A 23,990-nucleotide genomic window follows, 5' to 3' on the forward strand; every position below is an offset into this window, starting at 1 on the left:
GTTGCAGCATTAGAAAGGTTGAGAACCACTGTACTAAGGGAAGATGTCCTTGCCTGAAATAACTCACTCTTAACTTCTTAGTCCTATCATTTTCTGCCTATAAAAACTTGCCATTCTACTTGCTAGATGAGATGCTGCTTGATTTATGGATTGCTTAATAAAACCAATTAGATTTCTACATTTACTTGGTTTGATTTAGTTTTTTAACAATGACCAAGTTATTTAATTTTTCTGAGTCCACATTCCCCTGAAAAAATGGAAATAATACCTTACAGGGTGGCTGCGAGGAGAGGAGACAACCTACTTATGTAGCAGGGTCCCGGGAAAGCACTGTCCCTACCTGACTCCTTTGCCCAAGTTCTTACAACCTGACTTGAAGTCTTCTGCCTCTTAATGAAAACTCCACTAACCGCCTGCATTTACTTCCCTCAAGAAAAGCATACTGTTCACACAAGCCTAGTTTGTGTTTTCCCATCCCGAATACCTTATTTATACTTCCTTATTTTTTATCTTATTTCACACTACGTTTTATAGTTTAGTTTCCTATATTTTCATGGACTCATTTATTTTCTCACCTTTGCCATCATAAGTTCTAACAGAGGAACGATGTCTTTTAGATACTTTCCAATCAAAATACAGGATAAGTCGTATCTGTTAGGTTAGGCCAATGGCCTAGAAACTACTAGGAATTGTCATTGCTCCCAAAATATCACGGGATACTGAGGGATTTACTTTGCAATAATTCTTTGACCAGATCTATGATCTCTTACTATTTTGAAATCCCAAACCTTTGATCAAATGTTGTTGTTGTTTTAACATTTGGTGGCAAAACCTCTCCTGATCCAAACTCATTTGTCAATAAAACATGACCTGAAACCGCGGTCAAGTGGCAAAACGTGAAATAGACTACGTGCTGCCTCAGACCTTGTGGGAGGTAGCATAAGCATACTTTCCTAAGGTCTGAAAATTTCAGACTCCCGAAATCCATTTGGCCCAAAGATTTCATATAAGGGATTATGAGTCCATATGTCTTATAGCCATTGTATACATTGCTATACATATAATAGGCTAATTTTTAAAAATTCAATTAAATACTGAAACGGTATATATTTATCTTGCTGGAAAAATCATTGTCTAAAAATTCAAAGCATCATTATTAATAGGACTAATAGGACTAAAGCAAGTTAAAGTTCTAAAATTAATATCTTTATGGGCGAGAATATGGTAAAAACATTATTAAAAATAAAAATTACCTGCATAAGATGTTTTCTTTCTTCTTTTTAAAAAAATATATTTTATTGATTTTTTACAGAGAGGAAGGGAGAGAGATAGAGAGCTAGAAACGTCGACGAGAGAGTAACATCAACCAGCTGCCTCTTGCACACCCCCCACCGGGGATGTGGCCGCAACCAAGGTACATGCCCTTGACCGGAATTGAACCCGGGACCCTTCAGTCCACAGACTGACGCTCTACCACTGAGCCAAACCGGTTTCGGCCATAAGATGTTTTCCAATTGTAACTTAAATTATATATATATATATATATATATATATATATACATATATATATATATATATATATTAATAGTTGCTTTTTTTTTTTTTTTTAAAGAGAGGAAGAGAAACGGATAGTTAGAAATATCAATGCTTACTATAGGGAAGTAAGATCCTATATAATAGAAGGCTAACATGCTGGAGCCTCTCCCACCTCCATGGCAGCACTAAGGATGTCCTTGGTGAGCAGGGTGAAGTTGTCAGTTGGACATTCCGGAGACTCCTGGACTGCAAAAAGGTGCAGGCTGGGCTGAGGAACCCTCTCCTAGCCACCTACAAATTTTATGCACTGGGCTGCTAGTATAATAGTCAAGTGATTTTATAAGTTACTAGAGGCCTGTTGCACGAATTCATGCATGGGTGGAGACCCTTGGCCTGGCCAGCTATTAGGGCCTGACAGTGCAAAAATGCCTTTCTTCCCCTGGCTATTGGCACTGCTTTCACTCTGGCCAGATCTGCCTTTCTGCCTTTGCTCCTGCCTGGAGCCCCCTTTCCACCTTCCCATGCTGCCCAGAGGCCCTGAGAGGCTGGGGTGTTGCAGAATGCCTGCCTTATGCCTCCGGCTGCCATGCAAATTAACCCACCATCTTTGTTGGGCTAGTTTGCATACTCACTCCTGATTGGCTGGTGGGCATTGCGAAGGTACAGTCATTTTCCATCTTTCTCTTTTATTAGTGTAGATAATTGATCAGCGAATACAGGACAAAGGTTGCACATACAAAATAACACATAGTAAAAGCAGATAATTCAGAATCCAGGTAGAAAGAGGCTTCTGGTGGGGCAAAAGGAAATAGAATCATAGAGCACTAGAGTTGAAAAGCTCCTAGGAGACACTGAGGTTTTTATAGAAAACAAAACCTCTCAAATAAGAACAGGACTGTGTCAACAACAACAACAACAAAATAGAGTTAAAAATAAAAAGAATTAAAAGACCACGACTGGACCAGGGGCTGGGAAAGAGCCTTGGGCTGAGGGGTTGCAGCCCTAGCCCTGAGGCCGCTCCTTCACTTCTATGGCTCACTACATTCTGATCCATAAAGTGAAAGGATTCGCTTGGACAGATTAAAAAAAAAAATGTATTTTATTGATTTTTTACAGAGAGGAAGGGAGAGAGCTAGAGAGCTAGAAACATCGACCAGCTGCCTCTCACCCCCCTCCAATGTACATGTCCCTGACTGGAATCCAACCTGGGACCCTTCAGTCCGCAGGCTGGCGCTCTACCAGAGCCAAACCGGTTTCGGCTTGGACACATTTTTTAAAGAGCCACGCAATGACCTGGTGATTGTCCATATACCTCTGGGCTATCCTTTCCACTTTGCCGGAAATTTACTTAATTTCCCGGTAAATTAAAAAGTCATAAATGCACATCCAAGCGGACCCTCTTTGGTTGCGGACTAGGGTTGAGAGCGAAAACGAGAGGCCGAAGAGGAGGAGGAGGAGGAGGAGGAGGAGGATCAGAGCAGAGGGGAAGGCAGGCTCGGACCCATTGGGGTAAATGGAGGGATGGCAGGACCCGAGGGGGAACGCCAGCGGGGGAATCCTCTCCTCTGCCAACCCGAGGCCCGGAAGGGGCGGGCCCCGGGGCGGAAGTGACGCGGCCGGCTCTGGGCTCCGCAGGGGGGCGTGGCCGGTCGCTGGCGGTGGCATTGCTGGCGGAAGAGGTTCGGCGGTTGATGGCGGCTCGGGCTCGGGCGCCTCTGTAAGACTCTCCGTCTGTCCGGGAACCTCTCCCTGGGTAAGCGCTTTGCCCGGCGGCGGGCCCCGGCGGCGGCCTCGGGGGCTCGGGGGACGCCCCTCCGCTCCGGGCGGCCGCGGCCCGGCGGGTCTCGGGAACGGTCTCCGTGGTGACGACGCACAAAATGACGACGCCGTCCCCGCCGCGGACGGCCTTTCCCCGCGGGCCGCGATTGTGACAGGGAACAGGCGAGCCCGGCTGGCGGCGGGTTTGGCCGAAGGGACGGGAGGCGGCCCCACGGGACGCCGCGGGGAGGCCTGAGCGAGCGGGGGAGCGTGCGGGACGCGGGCGCCATGGCGGGGCCGAGCGGCGCGGGGGACCCCCGGGGCCGAAGCGGGCCCGCCCGGGGCTCGGCGCTCGGGTGAGCGGCGCTCGGGTGCTGCCGGCCTCGGTAAGGCTGGGCAGACGTCCGGGCCGAGTCCGCGAAGGACGCCCGGCGTGGCCGGTGCGGGCGGACGGAACCAGGTGTTTTGGTTGGAGCCGCGGGGGAGGAGGGGGCGGGGCTCCGGCGCCGCCCGCGGTCGGGGCGGGGGGAGGGGGTGGGCCGAGCCCGGGCTCCGCCGCCGCTGGGTGCGGAGTTAGATAACGCTTTCTCCGCTGTTTGTGCGTGGCCCTTCCTCACAGTGTCCCCGGGAACTTACTGATCCTGGGGAGAGTCACCGGGAACTTACCTGATCTCCTGGGGGAAGAGTCACGTCTTTCTTTGCTGGGGCAACTGGGGTTGATTTCGCAACTCTCCTTCCGGTCCGCCCGACACCCCGCTGGGCCGCAGTGTGTGGACGCGTCGGGAGTGTGCGCTCCTCCTCGGGGAAAACGGGTGTGTGTGTGTGTGTGTGTGTTGATAAGCATATATTACCCTAGTCATAGTAGCTTTGTTTGAAAACACGGTGGCATTTGACCTTCTACATCTATTAGGTCTTAGGTCTTCCTATTAAGTCGGGGATTTAGATAGAAAAAAAATTTAATTTTCCAACACTGCTTTCTGCTGACGGCAAGGTTTTTCTACAAACCGCGCACGGACAGTTACTGATTATAGTTTTGGGGCTCACTTCCAAAAGCATGTAAAGAGATTACTTGATTAACCAGTTTATCTAAACATGGGTTAGTTGCCCCCCGGTGCCATTCGGGTGTAGAGAAGGCCTTTGTTTTGTTCTTAGCCAGGGTGAATTTGGTTTCTTGAAGGATTACTTGATTCCATTAGAGACGAGGTTGGGGTGTTTTTCTGGGGTTGGGGTGTTTTGTTTTTTTGGGGTTGGGGTGTTTTGTTTTTTTGCAATTTTAGAGAACATTTTATTGCAATTTTTTTAAGTTTAAAAAAATTGATCATATTTTTTAAAATTGTACACTTCTGTTTACAATTATGGCCTCAGCCATTTATGTATTAGAATTAACCAAGTAAATACCTTTTCCTTAACAAAATTACAGGTATGTTGGAATTTTAAGTTTCAACTTTTTTAATGTTGTTAAATAATTATGAAAGATCCTAACTACTTTTTTCTATACTCTGGGGGGATTATCTCAGGTGCAGCTTATTGGATTGTATCCTTTTGCAATTTGCATACTATTAAGTAAAATTTTGGCTGGAGGAACATCTGGCTTTTAGTCTATTTTGCCTCAAATAAATCCGTAATAGAAGAGAAAACAAACAAACAAACTCCCCCCTCTAGTATATACGGGGCATGATCGTAGCTTTTTAAACTCCAACATTTAAAACAATCTAAAATAGTAAAAAGTGATGTCAGTGACCCCTGAGCAGAGTACTCACCTGTAAAGGGTTCTGGAGTATATCCCTGGCAGAGTGTAAATTAACAGATTGCTGGCTTTTCTGCCTCCGAGAAAGAATGCTAATAATATTTTTCTGGTGTGAACTAGCTGCTAGTCTTTGTTTAAGTTATATATGAATAATTGGAAACGAGTAGAATGTCAGATATTTTATCCTTCATATATTTGTGTGTCCTATAGGACTGAAGTTTGGGGGTAATAATAAATTTTATATATTTTTAACTGAAGATTTAAAAAATAACTTTGCTAAGTTTGTCAACCACTACTTGTAATGCATTTTCACTACTAATTTTTATTTGCTGTGGTTTTACTTTTATTATGGAAAATTCCAAACATACACAAGAGTACAAAGTAAAAAGAACCACTGTTTTGCTAATCTTGTTTTATTGCCTTTCTCAAACATTTTTCCCTCATTGAGTTTTAAAATAAAAGCCAAGACATAAGAGTATTTCACTTATAATTAGTCTACTGTTTAAGTGGTAAGAACTTTGAACAAAATACAATCATCATATCACACAAAACAAAATTACCTTATTCTTGAATTCTAATTGTTAAAACTGGAAAATTATGTAAAAAAATATTTATTTAAAAAGCTTAATTTGATTCTGTATATTTAATGCATAGAAGTTTTTTAATATTGTCTATTTTCTTTACTTGACTAATGTTTACATTTTTGGGGGGCTAGTCAAATAAATTGAGTATCAGGAGCCACTGGGAAAAATACTAAGCTCTGTTTGGGGCTTGAAAAAGTTCCAAGAGGAAGAAGTAAAGATAATATTTAAGTCCTGCCATTTCCCCAAATTTATTTTAGTTAACAGAATGCCCATTGCATATTATTTACCCTTTTCCTTAAATATTCATCAATTCCTAAAGTAACAAAATTGGCCAAACACTTTACAGTATGAACTTCATACTATTACACATGTAAAGGAACGCTAGAGATATACAGACTATATTAGGAAACCTGGAAGAGGGCACTGCAGACAGCATTTTTTTGTTTCCAGTTAAGTGTGTCTGGCCCTTTAATTTGGGGAAATGTTTACTTAACCTTGGTTTGCATCTTAATGTACCCATGTTTCTTGAGATGCGCTTTAGAGAACGGGGAGGGGAAGAAACATTGGGCATTGGTAAAGCTGCTTCCACTTCCCCTTGTGGACAGTGGCCCTATTTCCTCTCCAGCTGAGGATGGATGCAGTTTGTTCTTTTTCCCAGTATGTTAATGAAGTTACACTTCCCAAGCATTACCACAAGGTGATGCAGTGATTTTGCACATTATTTTTCCACTGGGTGGTGTGTGTGTGTGTGTATGTGTGTGTGTGCATGTGTGAGCATGCATAGTGTATTAATTAGAATCATCTTGCTATATTGGTATTCTCAGTGAATTTCAACATTTTAATAAGTTTGCATATCATTTCATTCTCTCTTATCTGTGTGAGGAGTGAAACAACTATAGGAATTAGAAATTTTCATTATACTATTTAAAATAGGTCGATTCATGTTGTAATTATGTATAGATTACATTTATCCTTAACTTTTTTGTGACTAGAAGATATTGGAATTTAATTTTTAAAAGTAAGGTGGTAACAAGAGTGGGATGACTAATAAAACGTCTAAAGTTGTAATCACATTGAAATTTTTTGAATGGGTGTTGGAGAGAGATTAATGAAGATTATTAATAGGATGATCACAAATTATTTTACTCTTCAGGTTTATAGGCATCATGAGTGTATTTAAAGTCTGATGTTAGGGTTTTGTATTAGAAACTTGAATTTGGGGGAGGGTTTAAAATGAAATTTGATGCTTATATATTTATTTAAAGCATGAAAATACATTTATATATACTGGTAAAAATTCAGTCAGTATAGTTAAAAGTAAATTCAGTCAGTATAGTTAAAAAGTACTCACCATACAGATAACAGTCTTTATTGATATCCTTCATGAATAAAGACTGTTAACTGTATGCTACTTTTTAATCCCTCTTGAATGCATTATAAGCATATCTAAGTACATATATGTATACTTTATGCCATTTTTTAACCTTGAAAATGTTCAGTGAAGTAAAAGTGTAAGGTTGGATTATGGAATTTTAAATCACTATTGTACTTGAGGTCAAAAGTTTGGCTGCCTTGCTTTATAACAAATACAGCTTTGCTGATTTGGTTTACTTTATGAAATGTGTTAAGTTTTAAGAAAAAAAGTTATTTTTATATCGCTTCTAATTAAAAACAGGTAACTCGTTCTAAGCTAGCCTTATTTTCTCCTTACTGAATATCTTCCTCAAAGAAACTTAAATATTCAGTCTTTTCATAGAAAAAATATTATTGATTCACTTGCCTCATTTAGGTAGTTGTTGTATCAGAAATTTATTTGATTGATTCAGTTATAGTTTTTCTTAGTGGTATCTTACCAGTAATGAACATTTTTTTCAAACTGGAATCTGAATGGGTTTTTTTTATTTTTTATGAAACCACTAACTTGAAAAGAGATTATCATAAATGACTTCATTAGCATCAGGTCATCCCCCTAAACCCAGATTAGTTCAAGATTACAATTCACAGAGAAAGTAATGGAACTCTTTAGTTATTTCAGGCAGGGTTCCAGTGTTTATAAGTGCGATTTTATTTTCCTGAAGCTTTTGGGTTATCAGCTGGGGAGTATTAATAGTTAAATGTTTCTGTGAAATAGATTGCTGGTAATAGAACCTTCTTGTTAGTGCAGAGATAGCTAGGGAACACTCTTTAGCTCCTAATTCTGGCAAACCACAAGTGGAGTCTTAACAGACAACCAGCCTGGTATTCTATTAGTGGCTTTCAGGTTCGGGATTGACCGTCTCTTTATGGGATAGCTAATATGTTGTTTCAGTAAAGCATTACTTATAACAGAACCAGAGAAGACACACAAAGAAAGTGCTTGTTATTTCAAAGCCTTAAAAATTTGCCTTAATATTTTAAACAGGTCAGCAAAAATTTGCCTTAGTATTTTAATAATGAATTATTAAATTCATTAATTATTAAATAATAATTATTAAAATTATTAAAATATTAGTAGAGTCTTACTGTTGTTCTTGCTATGTAGAAACTTCATTGATTAGTGAAGTAAATGAGATAAATTTGGTTAGCAAAATTTTTTTAAGGCTTTGAAATAACAAACACTTATTTTGAAATAGCAAGCACTATAAGGAATAGTTATCCCCGTCCCCCCAAAAGTATAGCACAGAAAACATTTGGATCTGTAGATTTTTGTAGTCTTTTAACCTTCATCTGCTATCCAGTGCTTGGTGTTCACTAAGCCAGTGAGCATTTATTGAATTCATTATAGATTTCTACAGTTTGTATTTGATGTAAAATAATATGTTTATTTTTTTATCAGTAACTATGTGGAATGTAATGGGAAGAAAAAATGAATACTGGAAGTCAGGGTAGGATTATTGAACCCAGAATGAAAGGTGAAAGGGTAGAATTGGTATAGGTAGAGAGGAACAGATAGGCTGAGCTATTTTAAGTAGACCAGCTGAGATTTTACACGGTTTGAGATATCTGAACAATCTTGTACCAGAGGCCGAAGAAGACAGTCTGGGGTTTAGGTATCAGTGGAAATGAGTGAGCGATGGCAGTGACAATTTAGGTTGTTGGGTTAGGTCAGAGTCTAAGTAGTAATTCTTTGTCCTAATCACATACAGGATTAAGATTACTTGAGAAAGATGCTAAAAACAAAACAAAAAAACAGTTCACATACCCATGCCCACACCCAGGTCCCACTTCCAGAAGTCATTGTCTTTTGTGGGTTTTATTATTTTCTTAAGGCCCCTAAAGATTCTTATGTGTAGCCAGGGGATCACAAACATGAGTGAGGAATGCAGGCACTGAGAGATTAGCATCTGTTATAGGAGCCAAAAACCTAGGAGAGAGATGGTAGGGTCAGGTTAGGGAGGAAAATAATGAAGTTCAAAGGTCCAACATAGAAGCTCTTGGCGCAAAAGAAGCAAAGAGCTAGGCTTTTCAAGAAAGTTGATTGTTTTTTATTTTGGTTTAAAAGCTTTTTAACCCCCATGTAACTTTCTGAGTCATATTGGAAATTCTTTATTTCCCAGTTTGTGTTTTTATATTTAATCACATTCTTAAGGAGGAGTGACTATTAAAAAGTACATATGTTTTAAACAATGACAATGTAAATATCCATATAAGTTGCATTTAATGATACATTTTCTGAAGATTAAAGTTTTTCTTAGTTGGGTATCATTCAACTTGTGTGATTTACTTGTTTCAGATTCACAATGACATCCTTTCAAGAAGTCCCACAGACTTCCAATTTTGCCCATGTCATCTTTCAAAATGTGGCCAAGAGTTACCTTCCTAATGCACATCTAGAATGTCATTATACCTTAACTCCATATATCCATCCACATCCAAAAGATTGGGTTGGTATATTCAAGGTAAGAAAAACTTCTTTCATATTTCTTCCATCTGGGTACACTCTACTTTCTTTTAAGCTTTACTTGCTCTATCTTCACTCTACATTCAGGGTCATTTTTTGTAACGTCAGATATAAAACATTTACATTTGTAAATGTAAACATTTTGTATTTAGTAGTGGGATAGTATACAACAAATGTTGGAAACTTGAATCCAGGCTTTGTTGTCTATGATCAAAAGGTTTGGCTTCACTTAAGGTCATGTGAAAAAATTTTGAGAATCTTTGTTTTCTTTTTCCATTGTCTCCATTTCTAGCCTGAAAAAATGAGAATAGAGCAGGTAATGAGATTGAGGAAAGGACATTCCTGGCAGGAAGATGGTATAAGTAAAGGCACAGAGATGAGAATGTTTATGAGAATGAGTAATTTTAACTAGAAGAAAGCTTGACTTAAGTGGTGTAAGATAAGGCTGGAATTAAGCTTCATTCTGCCAAAAGGACGACCTTCAGTACTGACAGTGGGAAGTCTTTGTAATTATAGTTTTGTAGGGTGATGTGTGGAATAGACTGCATGACCTTTCTTATTTTCTGATTTTTTTTTACTTAACAATTATAACCACTTTCTTATTAATAGAGCTTTGAAACATTTTACCTCATGGTGGGACATTTATGCTGTTTGTGATATTTCTGTCTAAGAATCAGCATTGCATCCTCCTCATATTATGTGGCATTTTTGCTGTATTTTTCTTTTAAAAAGAAAGGACCTTTTACTCTTTTGATAATAGGATTTTGAAAACTACAGTATATAAAAAGAGAGTGAATGGCTCTATCCATTGTAGCCCCACCTTCCCCAGAAATAGCTTGTAGTTAAGCTTGGTATATATTTTTCTAGATTTAAAAATTCATAGGCTCATTTTTTATACTTCTTTGTAGGTTTTACATTTTTGTACACATATAACCAGCAAATATATTTTCAGTGCCTTTCCTATTGTGTCTATCTTCCTTTACCTCCTCCCCACAAAATAGTGCCCCCCTGGGCCTTGGTATCTCCCTCTCCTCCCTCTCTCTTTAAAGGTATTCTTTGTATGCTCTCTTCACCCTAATGTTTTTCTTTCTCTCAGTGTTTCTCTAGAGTTTATTAATATCTTTGTTAGCTAGGCAACCTTGATGTCCTTCTGATCTTTTTTACACTCCCTCTCAATTTCCTTTATGGGCAGTACTTTATTTTTTTAAAGAGCAATACTTCTTATATAAGAAAATATGTTTTTCTAACAGGTTAATCTTAAAGATTTTCTTTTTCTTCCATGTTACCCTTGCTTAATTACCTTTTTGCTCTTATTTCACTATTGCATTAGTAGAATGATGCCAGTACTATTGTACTTCCCCAAACTAAACCATGTGAAACATCCATTGTTTTGGTTCCTTTCTACTGTAGATATTATAACTGAGTTAAAGTGTGGCTCTTAGGAGCAATACATTCTGACAGTCACAGGTAACTTTAACTGTTCCATTGTTCAAAATGTTGTCAGGAGATGGTAGAGAAGCACTACGGGATATGAACAGAACTGTAGAGTCAGTTCACTGTCTCTAGCAGTCTTCTTTGAACTAATATGATAACATGTAATAATCACTGATGTGCTAGGTACTGTGCTAAGTGCTTACAGGGATTATTTTATTTAATACACACACAACCCTTTGAGATTATCATTATCTCCATTTTAAAGAGGGGGAAACAGAAGTAATTTATTTGAAGTCATAACTAGTAAGTGTTTTCCGGTAATCTGACCTATTTCCTATACACTGTGCTTAACAAAAATTACCGCTTAAGGAGTGCTCACCATGGTCAGGCACTTTGCTAAGTGCTGCTTTTATATTCATTAACTAATTTAATCTTCTAGTAGTTCCAAGGGGAAAAACTTGAGCCTTACATAGGTGAGGTAAATCACATCCCAGATTCTTTAAACTTCCTTCTCATCTGTAAAAAGATGAAAATTATAATGTCTTTCAAACATTTTGACCCTGACACACATAAACAAATCTGCGATGTGACCTAGCAAACAAAGGTGCTTGCAAATACATCTGAAACAGATTTTTATGGAGCACTACTTAGCTGCCATGTACTCTGATACTTTTCTTTTTTCTTTTTTCTTTTTAAATATATATTTTATTGATTTTTTACAGAGAGGAAGGGAGAGACATAGAGAGCTAGAAACATTGATGAGAGAGAAACATCGACCAGCTGCCTCTTGCACACTCCCTACTGGGGATGTGCCTGCAACCAATGTACACGCCCTTGACCGGAATCGAACCCGGGACCTTTCAGTCCGCAGACCGACGCTCTGCCACTGAGCCAAACCGGTTTTGGCAACTTTTCTAATTCTGTATAATTTAAAAAGTTAATGTCATGATCCAGTAAATTAATATACTTTCTATTGAGTTGTGACCTACAGTTTGAAAACACTTCTTTGTAGACTAAAAATTGTTGAAATTTTTCCAGCTTCAATGTTCTGTAATTTCTAATCTTAGGTCAATCGGAATTAAGAATATACTTATAATCTAACTCAGTGGAGTATTATTTCTTGTAATATTATTGGCAAATAGAAACCTAGTACCTATTTTATTTAATTAATTAATTTATTTTTAATATAACTTTTTATTGATTTTTTACAGAGAGGAGGAGAGAATGATAGAGAGCTAGAAACATCTATGAGAGAGAAACATCGACCAGCTGCCTCCTGCACATCCCCTAACGGGGATGTGCCTGCAACCAATGTACATGCCCTTGACCGGAATCAAACCTGGGACCTTTCAGTCCGCAGACTGACGCTCTATCACTGAGCCAAACCGGTTTCGGCCTAGTACCTATTTTAAACATCTCTAATCCATATTTAACACAGTACAATTCATGTGGATAATACAGGCTGAGATATGTAATGTATACATGTTGTAAGTTGAAAGTGTTTCAGAGATAGGACATAGGTCGTCTATTATTGTATATAAACATCTTGATAATAAAGAATTTTTTACAAAATTTACCAACTGGCTTCAAGCAGGATTTGCTGAAGGTGAAAGATTAGTGTGAGGTTAGTGGATTTCAGGGGCAGGGCTCTAATTAAACACTTACCTTTGAAGCATAAAATAATGTTTATAAAACCTGTTTAATGAATTCAATTTTTAAGCAAAATAAAAGTTTTTATAATATTTGATACTAAGATTTCCTTGAGAAATTGGATATCAAATTGCATTTTAATACATAGTAGAAACTCTACTGTTTGATTTATATAGATTTTTATAGCATTACGTTATAGCTTAATAAAAACCCATAAAATCTGACATGCTGGTTAAAATATTATGATTTGTAAGCATATTAACCCATGTCTTAACTTTAGGATGAAGCAAAAAACATGCTATAAGATAGCACTCTAATATTAAACTACTTTCTAATAATCTCCATTTCCCCCCCTATAGGTTGGATGGAGTACTGCTCGCGATTATTATACATTTTTATGGTCCCCTATGCCTGAAAATTATGTAGAAGGATCAACTGTAAATTGTGTATTAGCATTTCAAGGTAAGAACTGAAAACTGCAGAGCTGGATGAAATTAGGTATTTTATTGCTATTAAAAATGATGTACCCATTGTAATTGTCTACTAAGACATAGCCAGCATACCACAATTGAATTAATTAGTATCTTTTGTTTACCAAAAGTCATAGTGTAAATATCTGTTGGCAAATAGAAACCTAGTACCTATTTTAAACATAGGTCACATGATACTTTATGTAGACATTATAAAGGTTTTTGCTTGTTAACTTCCATTGAAGAGAGATGATTTTTCAGTTCTTTACTTTTGATGTTCTTTTTCCCAAATGAGAAAACAATGCTATTACACATGTTAGAATAAGATAACAAACTATAGGCCTAGAGCATGAAATTCATGAACTGGCAGGGTCCCTAGTGGCTGCCGGCTACTGGTCAGTGCCTTCCCCCTACCCCCAGCTACCTGCTGCCACCAGCTGAGGCCTCCCTCCTTTTCCCTGGCCAGCCCACCCCTGGTTGAACTCCAGTTGAGGGGACAATTTGCATACTACGATTTTTTTCATATCAGATAGGATTAGAGGTGAAAAAAAAGACAAGGATGGGCAAGAGTAGGTTTACAGTAGTAAGTATGCGAACAGTTTATTCTTGTATTAGTAGCCCTGTGCATGAATCTGTGCGCAGTAGCTCGCTGCAGAGCCTGGCTGCTCCGCGCCTGCTGCCCAGAGGCTCTCCGCAGCTGGCACGGAACGCTTGCCTCATCGCCAGGGCGAAGACACAGGCGTGCCCCTAACACACACACCTCCCCCTCCCCACTGCTCTGTGCCCGTGGCCCAGAGGCCTCCGTGGCTGGAGTGGAATGCTTGCTGCGGCGATGAAGCAAGCATTCTGCCAGGCTACTCATGCTGCCTGCGAGGCTGAGAGGACCAGGTGCCACCATCTTTGTGATGGAGTGACAATTTGCATATTACCCATTTATTAGGTAGGATTATTTTTCCATAAAATGTTTCTTATTTTGGGTTTGTACTATGCTCTGTCATAATTGCACTGAGGTTATACATTTTCAGAAAGAATACTATGGAATTAATATTGTATCCTTTTCAGTGTATTGTATCAGGGAGCACTATACCCATATATCTTATTACTGGTGATGCTAATCTTGATCATTTGGTTAAGGTGGTGTCTGCTGGATTTTTCCACTGTAGAGGCAGTAGTTTTTCCTTTGTAATCAGTGACTGTTTTAGGGGAGTTACTTTGAGACTAAGGAAATAATCTTGTTTCTCTTTGAACTTATACCCACCATTTTAGTATACATTACTAAATCTTGCTTACAATAATTATTGTTGTATTTGTCTAGTGATACTCTATTCTCATATATTTGTTAATCGGAATTATGTTAGGAAAAGTCCTCTTCACCATGGACTCATGGATATTTATTTTATTCTATGGAATAAAGTAATACTATCATTTTTTCCCCCTCTAAATTATCTTAGCTTTTTTTGATCCTACGTAACTCCCATCAGGAGAGTTCCTGTGTGTTTTTTACATTCCCTTCATTTCTCAGTTCTTTTTAAAGGACTTACTTCTTTTTTTCAAGCACCAAAAGATGTTCTTGGCTTACCTTGTATTTTTCTCTGCCCTTCTTATTTCTAAAGAGAGAGGCCAGCTATTTTTTAAAGAATGAAATCAAATGAACTAGATAGATATCATAAGAATAAGACTGAAAATTTTATTTTTTATTTTTTTTTATTTTTATTTTTAAAGGTAATTTTTTTTTAAAATATATTTTTATTGATTTGTACAGAGAGGAAGGGAGAGAGATAGAGAGTTAGAAACACCAATGAGAGAGTCATCGATCAGCTGCCTCTTGCACACCCCCTACTGGGGATATGCCCGCAACCAAGGTACACGCCCTTGACCGGAATCGAACCCGGGACCTTTCAGTCCCCAAGCCGATGCTCTATCCATTGAGCCAAACCGGTTTCGGCGAGACTGAAAATTTTAAGATATGGAAGAATAATAGCCATAGTGATTAGTACAGATTTCTGAGTAATAGTAAGACAAGGTGAATATATTCATTTTTTTGTAGGTTTCTTTCATAATCATTTAATGCTTCCTTTTTACAGGTCATTCTAGGGGATTCCTGAATTTTTTTATTTTAAATCTGCCCTCAATATTTCTGAGGTCTTGATATAGGATATAAAGCATGTGTATAATGTATGGTAATATAAGGTATACTGTGGAAGTTGTTTTTCTTAATGTAAAAAAATACTAGGGGAGTTTTGGAGGGGAGGTAAATTAGTTTTGAACTAGGATAATCCAGCAAAATTTAAGAGAGAAGGTAACAATTGAATTGAAGAAAGAAGACACCAATAGTGACTATACATTAGTGGCCTAGATGGTATAAATACATTATCTGTAGATACTTTGAAACTCTGAGATAGATGGCTTGGAGGCTCTGGGGCGTAGGGAGGTTAAGTAAATAATAGTGGTAGAGCTGGAATTCTGGAATAAAACCTGTGTAGTAGTTGCAAAGCTTTTTTGTTCTACCGCATCAGTGGACCTCATCCTCTTTTCTGCTGTTACACAGTTTATGCATGTAGCATATTCCTTTTCTTAATGTTTCCCTTTTACATGTAATGAATTGAGGGAAAATTTCTTTAAATGGCATGTTCTCGCCCCTAATAATCCTCCTAGATTTTCATGCTTGTTTTTCCCTTGCTCCTCCTCCAGCCTCTCTTCCTTGGAAACGACATATTTGACATCTCCCAGATGACTTAGTTTTGTTCTAGTGAAGATTTGGGAAAAGGATATTCTGGGAATAAAAGCTTAGACCCAAGATAGAAAAATTTGGGCATGTTAAGGGACGAAAAGTCTAATTTTAATTTATGGAAAATAAGAAGAAAGATATATCCTAAATGCCTAGAAACAGGGTCAGGAATGAGAGGAGGTGACAAGTATTGTTATAGTAACACTTAATAATAGGACATTTAATAATTTTTGGTTAACTTTCTTAGGCTATTACCTTCCAAATGATGATGGAGAATTTTATCAGTTCTGTTACGTTACCCATAAGGGTGAAATTCGTGGAGCAAGCACACCTTTCCAGTTTCGAGCTGCTTCTCCAGTTGAAGAGTTGCTTACTATGGAGGATGAAGGAAATTCTGACATGTTGGTGGTGACCACAAAAGCTGGCCTTCTTGAGGTTAGTACCAACAGTGAGTTAGTGATTCATAGATAATTTTAAAAACAGAGCATGTAAGAACACAGGTTAATTGTCATTTTAAGAATTCTTTGATTATGCAAGTGTAAAACCTAAAAAGCAGATGCTTTTAAACGAAAATAATTGAAAAATACTGTGTTTTTTTTCCTTTTAAAAATCTTTATTATTGAAGATATCACATATGCCCCTCTACTTCCCCCATTAACTCCTTCCAGCTCACTGCCAACCCCCACCTCTGGCCTTCACCACCCTATTGTCTGTGACCTTGGGTTATGCATATATATATGTATAACTTAGTGTATTTTTGAAAAACTTTAAAAAGTATTTTTATCACAGCTAGATTATTGATTTTACTGTGGCAGGGCAGTCTCTAGGCTCTGGAAGTGTTTTGTGTATAGTAGATGTACAATAAATAACTATTAGAGAATTGAGACCTCTAGCTTTCCCAATACCGTATTTTTCGGACCATAAGACGCACTTTTTTCCCCCCAGAAGTGGGGGGAAAAAGTCCCTGCGTCTTATGGTCCAAATATAGCCTACACATATACTTTAAAAAAAAAGTTTTTTTACTTGCCCGGCTCTGTGTGGTATCTGTGTGCTTGCCCGGCTCTAAAATGGTTCTAAATGCTGCTGTTTACTTTACAGGGTTGATTACATGTGTTTTTGACTGTGATGTTGGGTTTTAATGCTCATAAAATATTTTAGGACACTATTTGTTTCAGAATCTTTTTTTCTTCATTTCCCTTCTCTAAAAACTGGTGCGTCTTATGGTCCGAAAAATACGGTACTTCCTAATCCCCAACCTTTTTTTGGTGGTGGGCTAATCCGTTAAGTGTAGCCTGGTAGAGATTTGGAAGGTGAAGCTGGAGGGAAAGTAGTGTACAGCAATAAATCTGTTGTTGAATGTGAACTTTATTTTATTGTACTACATACGAGCATGCTCTGTCCCAAGTTTTGGCAATGAATCGGGAAGCATCCCAGTCTCAAGGTTTAAAGGGAACATTTTTAGAATGATTTATTTTCCCTTGTCATCTGATCAAATGAATGAGCTTGGATTAACCGTAACTGAAAAAAAAAGTGAAAAGCTTCTTACTATTTTTTAAAATGGAATATTTGGAGTCATTGCATTGGCTCCAATAGAAATATACTAATAATGCCTTATGTCTTAATTTTTAGTAGTTACTGAAGAAGAAAACAGAACAATATTCTTTCAAGATATTTCTCAATATTTTTACCTAAACCTAAGTACTAGAATGTTACATTTTGTTGCTGTGAAAAACAGCTTCTTTAATTGGTTCAGCATACTTTTTAGTTTCACATTTAGTGACAGGTCATTCATTGCCTTTCTTTATAGTCAGATGAGCTTTTCATATATAAATATTTTATGACTTTGATTTTATCTTATTTACCTTAATAAACTGAGATTAGAGAAAAAAGAGGTTATAGATAAAATACTTTCTTTTTTTCTTTTTTTGTGTGTGAATTCTTCCATATCTACCCTTCCCCCTTCCAGAAATTCTTCTCTTATCTTAAATAAAGAAATGTAGTAACTTTTATAGGCTGACTAAAACATTTTGTGTTGACAACTGCCTGATGATCAAGGTTTTTAGCCTGGTATTTGAATGCTAGTCAAAGATGCTGAAACAAGCCCGGCTCTTAAGAAGAATGCAGTTAGTTTACATTGCAGCTTTTTGAATACTTGTTAGACCACCCTGACTTCAGGGCCGCTAACAGAAGAAGGGGCATTTTGGCACGTACATCTGTTGTGCACTTTTTCTAAGTAAATTGGGACACCATACAATTTATTTCACTACTTCTTACTTCATAAAGAAATGGAAATTGCTGTCTTTTAGGGAATTATTTATGAGATAAAATGTTTTTATATCCTGACCAAGTTTTAGACAAGTCTTAAATTTTCACCTTTAGCAACATCTTTAATGATTTTATCTAAAACTGCACAAAAATAATAGATATGTGAGACATTGTCTGCAGTGGTCAGCAAACTCACTAATTAGTCAACAGAGCCAAATATCAATAGTACAACGATTGAAATTTCTTTTTAGAGCCAAATTTTTTAAACTTAAACTTCTTCTAATGCCACTTCTTCAAAATGGACTCACCCAGGCCGTGGTATTTTGTGGAAGAACCACACTCAAGGGGCCAAAGAGCCGCATGTGGCTTGTGAGCCACAGTTTGCCGACCACAGGTCTAGGGTACTATTGACATTAAAAGTGATAGATGAAATATAATGCTTCAGTGTGTGAATCTTAACTGGAGTTTTTTAAAAAATTACTAATTTTCTTAACTATTATAATGGTAGAGATTAAATAGGAAATAGTTCTTATTAGGAAATGCTTGCTCTATTAGGAGATGCTTGCTCTCAGTACTTAGGGGTGAAGTATGTGCAATTTTGTTTCAAATGGTTTAGTTCCCCTCCTCCAAAATTACATAAATAAAATTAAGTACTGAATATAAAGGGAAATAAAATTAAAATGGCAAAATATTAGTGAATTTAGATGATGGGTATATGTGTATTCATTGTAAAATTTTTAACTGCTATGTGCTTGAAAGATATCACAATACAGAATTGGGGGCAGGAATTTGACTTGTATACATTTTAATTTAATTTAAATTTATGTGCCAATTAAATGAATCACTGCGGAAAAGTGGTTCTTTTATAATATTCCTCTTGCAGCATATCAAGATGTGTCTATATTTTAAGCTATGAGAAAGTTTAGAGCCAAAAGTCATTAAAAAATAAAATAGGCAAAGTATGAAAGAAGTTCAGTGAATAAATAAAGTGTTTTCTTTTGAGGATATTTACTCCTGTCACTTTCATTTGGTGTGATGAATGAGGTAGAAGGGCCATTCTAAAAACTTATACCCATTCAACTTTCATAAAAATCATTTTAGACTTTAATTAGTTTGGGTCCATGACCCTGGAAAACTGACTTAGGATCTATTGTGGCCATATGTTTTATTTATTTATTTATTGTTGTTTTTTAAATACATTTTTATTGATGTAAGAAAGAAAGGGAGAAAGAGATAGAAACATCAGTGATGGGAGAGAATCATTACTGGCTGCTTCCTGCACACCCCACACTGGGGATTGAGCCCACAACTTGGGCATGTGCCCTGACCAGAATTGAATAGTAACCTCCTGGTTTACAGGTTGATGCTCAACCACTGAGTCACGTCGGCCAGGTCATTTTATTTTAGCTAAATGTATACAATGCCTCCTCTGAATATACATTCTTCTCCTATTAGAGTCAGTGATGTCTGCCTGTAAGAGAAGTGTTAACCATTTTAGTTACTACTATTTTAGGTCCCTTAATTCAGCAATTTTTTAGAATATTAGAGTTTAGATTTCCTGTACAGAGTAACTATTAGTGTTTCCACAATAATTAATATAATTTTAATGTCCATATTTTAGTCTTAAAACTTGCATTTATTTATAAAATTTTAATTTAGCGAAATACAAGGCATCACATATCAAAAATTAATCCATAATACCTTATTTAAAGAACCCTATCTTTAATAGTAATCCCACAGGTGAAGGCCTTATGTAACATAGTAAAGTTCTTAATAGATTCAACGATTTCCCATAATTTGCATTCAGGAAGAGATATACATTTTCTTCCAAATTATTACTTAAGATATACATAGAGTTAAGTCATTTATGAAATTTTATGCCTTATTTTTAGTACTGACTTGAAAAGTGATCAGTAGGAAACATCATAATAAAATTCCTTAGTTGTATTTTTAATTTTTCTTCTTCTTTGCCAAACCAAAGGAAGCTTTATGAACTTTTGATTCATGAACTTTTCTATCTGAATGCTAAATAAGGCTATTTGATATGAAGTACTATGTAAAAATTCTTTCTGTGAATGTCTATTATTTTTTTGAAGTGGGAAATCAATTTGTAACATTATAGGATTATTTAAAAAAAAATCAAAAAACCCAGTTTGAGTTTTTTTTTGTTTTACAGTTGAAAATGGAAAAAACCATGAAAGAAAAAGAAGAACTGTTAAAATTACTTGCCGTTCTGGAAAAAGAAACAACACAACTTCGAGAACAAATTGAAAGGATGGAAAGAGAACTTAACCATGAAAAAGAGAGATGTGACCAGTTGCAAGCAGAGAAAAAGGTTAGTTAAGTCTTATGTAACTAATATGAGTTGATATAATATATTGCCTGAAACCCACTTTTTACAAGAACTGAACCAATTAAAGTGAGTGAAAAAACCCTGTGTTGAAAAACAATAGCATTTGTACAGATATTTATACAAAAACATCAGTTTCTATCAACCTTCTGTCACAACTTTTTTTATGTTGTAAATTATTAAAATTTTGGATTTTTAGTACCAGGCTTGATGACATAGTGCCTGACAACTATTTCTAGATGCTTTATATTTAAATGTAGAGTATTTGATTGATTTTTGAGGGGAGGGCTTGGAAATACAATTAGGAATGATAAACACTAAATAAGGGAAAATAGAATAAAGTAGTAAATTACTTTTCCAAAAAGCGGAATTCAGTGAAATGAGATGTAGTATTAGACAAAATTTGAAATCTTTGATGTGAGAAATTCTATAAATTATCATAAAACTAATATTGGCACAATTTCTTAAGTTAAGAAAAAAGAAGTATAAGTATTTAACAATGTGGTTTCATTAGATATACAAATAGATTTTAATTAGTAGGTGAAAAAAAAATGGAAGGAAAAAGTGAGTGTTAACCTTGGTAGTATGAAACACGATTTGTCATTGGGATAACATTGAAAAGTGCTATGTAAAAAAAGAGTGACTAATTAAAAATTTTTTTTCTCATTTTCGTTGCTGCCCTCTGGTGGAGAAGTTAGTGAAATCAACAAGAGTGTATGAAAATGCAAAAAAAAATTAATTTAGTATAGGTAGAGTTGAATATGTTACAATTTCTGGTTTAGTTTTTAGTCTTATGTTATAAACTTTGAGGGGACAAATGTGAGATTAAAATTTAAGAATACATAGATTTCTGTAAGATGCATATTTTATCATACTAATTATGTTTCTTGTAATACTTTATTGTTCTTAGGAACTTACTGAAGTATCAGAAAATTTAAAAATGGAAAATGAGGAACTTAAGAGAAGATACAATTATGCTACATCCAAAGCTGTCAAGCTTGAGGAAGATATTCTGTTAGTGACAAATAAATCAATTGAAAAAGAAACTGAATTAGACAGGTATTTCTGACACTTTGAAATGATATCTTTATGTTCTAAAAATGTTACAACAAAATTATTTTGTCTATATTAATGTTACATTACCTTATCCCAGTTTAAAGGACAAACTCAGGAAGGCACAGTGTGAAAGAGACCAACTTGAGTATCAGTTGAAGACAGAAAAAGATGAGAAGGAACTTTACAAGGTAATTTATTCTTTTCATTTCTGTTACTTACCTATTGCTGTACAAGAAAATTACTCTAAAACTTACTTAGTGGTTGGGAATTGGGAGCAGCTTAGCTGAGTCCTGACAGCTCAGGCTCTTGTGTAGTTGCAGTTCAGGATGTTGGCTTGGGCTGCAGTCACTGTATGGCTCTTGGAACTGCAGGTTCTGCTGCCAAAGTGGCTCACTCCCATGACTTCTGGCAGGAGGCCCTTCAGTTTCTTGCTATGTGGCCTCTTCAGTGGCTGCTTGAATGTCTTTACAACATGGCAGCTAGCTTCCAGGAGAGAGCAAGGAGGAAGTCACTTCATTTAATGAGCTAGGCTTCAAAGTTGTACACTGAAGCAAGCCACTTGGTCCAGCCGACACTCAAGGAGAGGGGAATTAGGCTCTAAGTCTTGAAGAGAGGAGTTAAAGGATTTGGGGTTGTATTTTCTACTTCATTTTGTATAGTTCATAAAAGTTAAATTTTAGGAAATGAATTTTTTTTTAAAACCTCACCTGAGGACATGCTCAGAGAGAGAGAGACAGACAGACAGACAAACAAATACATATTCATGTGAGAGAGAACATCTATTGGTTGACTTCCATATATGCCCCCATTGTGGACTGAACCCATGTGCCTTGAATGAGAATTGAACCGACAACCTTTTTGGTGCATAGGACGACTGAGTCACTCTTGCCAGGCAATTTGCTGGTATTTTAGATACTTAGCAGGTAATGTATAATAAGTCAAAGAGGCTTAATGGTAACAATACTTATCAGAATTTATATAACCAATGATTTTTGCCATTTAAGAACTTATATACCTTATAGAAAACATTATTTCAGTGATGATTGTCATGTTTTAGAGTTTGAATTTTGGAATAATCTTCAGGGAGTGTCATTTTACAGAGGATATGCTTACTGATGATAAATCTTCACCTTTTATATATTTTTTTCTTTTCTTTGTAAGTGATTCTGAAATAGTTAAATTGTCAGTAATGTAGGTGCAAATGACTCATAAACAGTTTCTGACAGTAGTTTCAGAGGAGTTTTAAGAACAATTTGAGTTGTCAGTATTATTCAGATCCGGATATACATAATCAAGAGATTAGATTAGATATATTCAGTGAGAAAAGTACAGTACACGTATTTGATTAAAGATAAAAGCATAGCACTGCATATAGTCAGTATTTGAGAGTCACAAATTTGTATTGAGAACCTACTTATTTTTGGTGGGTTTTGCTTTTTTTTAGTTATATTTTTAAAGATTTCACAGAGGATGGGAGAGGGAGAGAAAGAGAAACATAAACGAGAGATAATCATTGATTGGCTGCCTCCTGCATGCTCCACACTATGGATCCAGGTACAACCCGGGTTGTGCCCGTACCAGGAATCAAACTGTGACCTCCTGGTTTATAGGTCGACGCTCAATCATTAAGCCACGCCAGCTGAGCAGTGTATTTTTTTAAGATAAAAATATTGAGCAGAACACGATTAGGGATGTTTTGCATGTTATTTGTTAAAACCCATTCTACTTACGACAATTCAACAACTTCCCTGAGTAGGAGCATGCATATGTGTAGATACATCACTTTCAAAATAGTAAGAAAAGTAGTTGATTCACTAGTAAATGATTTTGTGACAACCCTTTAAGAAAAAGTGCTTAATAATGTTTGTTTTTTGAACAAGATTATGTAAAAAGGGAAACAATACAATTATGTAGAGGAAGAATTGATGCAGTTGGATTACTACTTATATGATGTTTTTGCAAACTACCTTCAAATGAAGTTTGCTTTGAAGTTATAATGCATTTTTTAATTAAATGAAAATTTGGCACCTGTAAATAATTTTTTACTTAATGTTGTTATGAATTTCAGTGAGAATGTTTCAGTTTTGTTGCCAGGAAGAGTCCTGGGCACTATTTCTCTGGATAATTAAATGTTTTCCATGTTGTTTTTCTGTTAGCATAGTGGGAGATAATAAGATTAATAGAATATCTATGTCTTCATTTTAATATAGTAATAAATAAAAATGAATCCTAAAGGCATACTATTTAGTATTGAGAAGTAAAACTGTGTAATGATAATTAGGGTGACTTAATTTGGAAAGAGGGTAATGTATCTCTAAATCTGACACTTTTCCACACATTTTTCTCTTCTATTCTGAGAACAGCACTTTTGGCATTTTATAGAGGGTTAGCAATCACATTTTAGGGTAAATCCAGCGTTTATTTTTCTTTTCTACTCTCAATTATTTATCCTTTACATTATCACTTATTTTTTCTTCTTTCTGCAAAGACTTTGTACACCTGAATGACAAGTTATTTGCAAAAGATCTGGCA

At 36.6% G+C, this 23,990-nt stretch overlaps 1 protein-coding gene across 8 annotated transcripts in view; it reads left to right on the forward strand.

Annotated features, from left to right (window-relative positions):
- The first annotated feature begins 3,130 nt into the window (after window positions 1–3,130).
- Window positions 3,131–23,990, forward strand: part of TAX1BP1 (Tax1 binding protein 1) — a 53,443-nt gene continuing 32,583 nt past the window's right edge. For all 8 annotated transcript variants that reach the window (XM_045587214.1, XM_045587215.1, XM_036453894.2 and 5 more), the window contains exons 1-7: window positions 3,131–3,289; window positions 9,338–9,503; window positions 12,949–13,051; window positions 16,035–16,222; window positions 20,229–20,387; window positions 21,313–21,461; window positions 21,556–21,646. In XM_045587214.1, coding sequence (XP_045443170.1) covers window positions 9,345–9,503; window positions 12,949–13,051; window positions 16,035–16,222; window positions 20,229–20,387; window positions 21,313–21,461; window positions 21,556–21,646 — 849 coding nt within the window. In that variant the 5' untranslated portion in view covers window positions 3,131–3,289; window positions 9,338–9,344. The remainder of the gene's footprint in view (window positions 3,290–9,337; window positions 9,504–12,948; window positions 13,052–16,034; window positions 16,223–20,228; window positions 20,388–21,312; window positions 21,462–21,555; window positions 21,647–23,990) is intronic.

This window comes from Pipistrellus kuhlii, unplaced genomic scaffold, assembly GCF_014108245.1.
Source record: "Pipistrellus kuhlii isolate mPipKuh1 unplaced genomic scaffold, mPipKuh1.p scaffold_m20_p_26, whole genome shotgun sequence".
In the NCBI taxonomy this organism is placed as follows: domain Eukaryota; kingdom Metazoa; phylum Chordata; class Mammalia; order Chiroptera; family Vespertilionidae; genus Pipistrellus; species Pipistrellus kuhlii.